This window comes from Trichechus manatus, unplaced genomic scaffold (assembly GCF_000243295.1).
Source record: "Trichechus manatus latirostris isolate Lorelei unplaced genomic scaffold, TriManLat1.0 scaffold00050, whole genome shotgun sequence".
In the NCBI taxonomy this organism is placed as follows: domain Eukaryota; kingdom Metazoa; phylum Chordata; class Mammalia; order Sirenia; family Trichechidae; genus Trichechus; species Trichechus manatus.
In genome coordinates this window covers 17391329-17393371 of record NW_004443986.1, presented here as the reverse complement: position 1 = coordinate 17393371, position 2043 = coordinate 17391329, and the positions used below count along the sequence as shown (strand labels likewise).

The 2043-nt window shown below is 37.4% G+C and overlaps 1 protein-coding gene across 2 annotated transcripts in view; it reads left to right on the top strand.

The window, feature by feature from the left end:
* GGCT (gamma-glutamylcyclotransferase) overlaps positions 1 to 2019 on the top strand; it is an 11777-nt gene extending 9758 nt beyond the window's left edge. For both annotated transcript variants that reach the window (XM_012555874.2, XM_004377502.2), the window contains one exon: positions 1365 to 2019. In XM_012555874.2, the coding sequence (XP_012411328.1) occupies positions 1365 to 1511 (147 nt within the window). In that variant the 3' untranslated portion in view covers positions 1512 to 2019. The remainder of the gene's footprint in view (positions 1 to 1364) is intronic.
* The last annotated feature ends 24 nt before the right edge of the window (positions 2020 to 2043 follow it).

The window sequence follows — 2043 nt, the reverse complement described above, 5'->3', positions numbered from 1 at the left end:
TTTTCCTCCACAAAACAAGATGTCATGAACACCAAGATTCATTTTTATGGGAAAGAAAATATATTTCCTACTGATGAAATGTTTTCCATCTCTAGATGAAGAAAGAAAAGTCACAGTGCCTTTCAGAATCGGGCACAGTAAAGGGTATGGGATAGAGCCCCTGCATCCCTTTTCAGAAACCCAGACTCAAGATCCTTGCTTTCAGGTCCAGTCAGGACTTGGCACCTGGGATGGGTGGCCCAGTTCCTGGGCCTAATCTGGCATTTTCTACTATGGGGCCTAAAGGAATTAACCTGGTGTGGATCTTGGAAGTGCCACTGAACACAGTAGCCATTCATTTTTTCCCCCATGTCTAATTCAGAGAAGAGTAGATTCCAGTATTGAAACTGAAACTGCTTCCTATAAACTTAAAAATCTTTTTGAAGAATGGTGTTTTTTCTTAAAAGTTCATGCAGATTTTATGCCATAAGATATACACATGCAGATAGATAGATATAGGCATAGATTTTTTTTTTTTTTGGTGAAAACATACACAACAAAACATACACCTCTTCAACAATTTTTGCATGTGTAGTTCATTGACAGTGGTTACATTCTTACACTGTGTCACCATTGTCACTATCTCTGCCCCTATTGTTTCACCACTGTGAACTTACACTCTCTGTCCCTTAAAGTTCTCATCTGTGGTTTCCAGTTGCTGTTGTCATGTCAATCTTATGTAGGTAATTCTTCAATAGGGCACAATGCGCAAGACGGACATTCTTTATTTATTGAGCTAAATTGTTGTTTAGTTTAAAGATAACTTCATGGGACAGTTTCTGCTCATGGTTTAAAAGTTGTTTCCAGGCCATAGATTCAGGAGTCCCTTCAGTCTCAGTGTGTCCAGTAGATCTGGTTTCCAACAAGAATTTAAAGTTCTTCAATTTTCCTCCTTTTGATCAAGATCCATCTATGTTCGCTATTGGTAGCCAGGTACCATCCATTTCTTCTGATCTCATGGCAAGGGAGGTAGTAGTTCGTGGAGGCAGTTAGAGCTGCAAACCAGTTCCTTCTCCGATTCCTGAGTCTCCTTCTTCCTCTGTTGCTCCAGGCAATTAGAAACCAATTAGTGTATCCATAAGATATATTTTTGTCCTGATATTCCACAGGGATACATCATGTGGCTTTAAAAACTCTGTACGTTCATGCTCAGTATCATAAGAATGATTCTTATCTCTATTTTGTTCTATAAATGTTTGTTCTAGAGTTAATCTAAAGTTATCTGAACGCTAATATTTCGTGTTTTGACAATATACATAAAGCTGTGGTATGTTAAATTATGCTCCTGACTAAAAGGTTTTTTTGTTTGTTTTAACCATTTCTAGGTCATTTGCATGGGTGCAAAAGAGAATGGTTTGCCCCTGGAGTATCAAAAGAAGTTAAAAGCAATAGAATCAAATGACTTCAAAGGAAAGCTCTCAGAAGAAATTGAAGATATGATCAAAAAGGGGGAAACAAAAACTAAGCATTAGAACGTAATAGACCGTATCCAAGGATATCTATGCACTACTATAAAACATTTTTAACGTTTAGTAACAGGGATCTGGGATCTCTCCATATTTAATGTATTTTCAACGGTGCTCTGAAGGGATGTCTCACTTGGGTGGTTCCTTGTTCTCAGACTATAAACAGAAACTGTGTTGGGAGTTAGACAATTAAAGAAGGAGCCATGAGACATTGGAATGCATGACAAATGGATATGGGAACTTTTGCTCTGAACATTGAAAGCTACTTTCTTGAATTGATTTTAAGTGTATGCTTGTTCTGTGGCAAAGGATAAATTTGTAGCCTGCTTAATGGTGGTGCTGGTGAATTTCTCTGCTCTGTCTGGGATTTTTAATCCAGCTTAATAAAAGCAAGCAAACTACAGAGACAGATAATAATAAAACTTAAAATTTGGAAGATAGTCTACTCTTTTTAGAGGAATAAATGTACTTCTGGTTGAACCTGTTTTCCCCACTAAAGGATTACATTACATTATGCTGTGAGAGAGACTCAAACTAT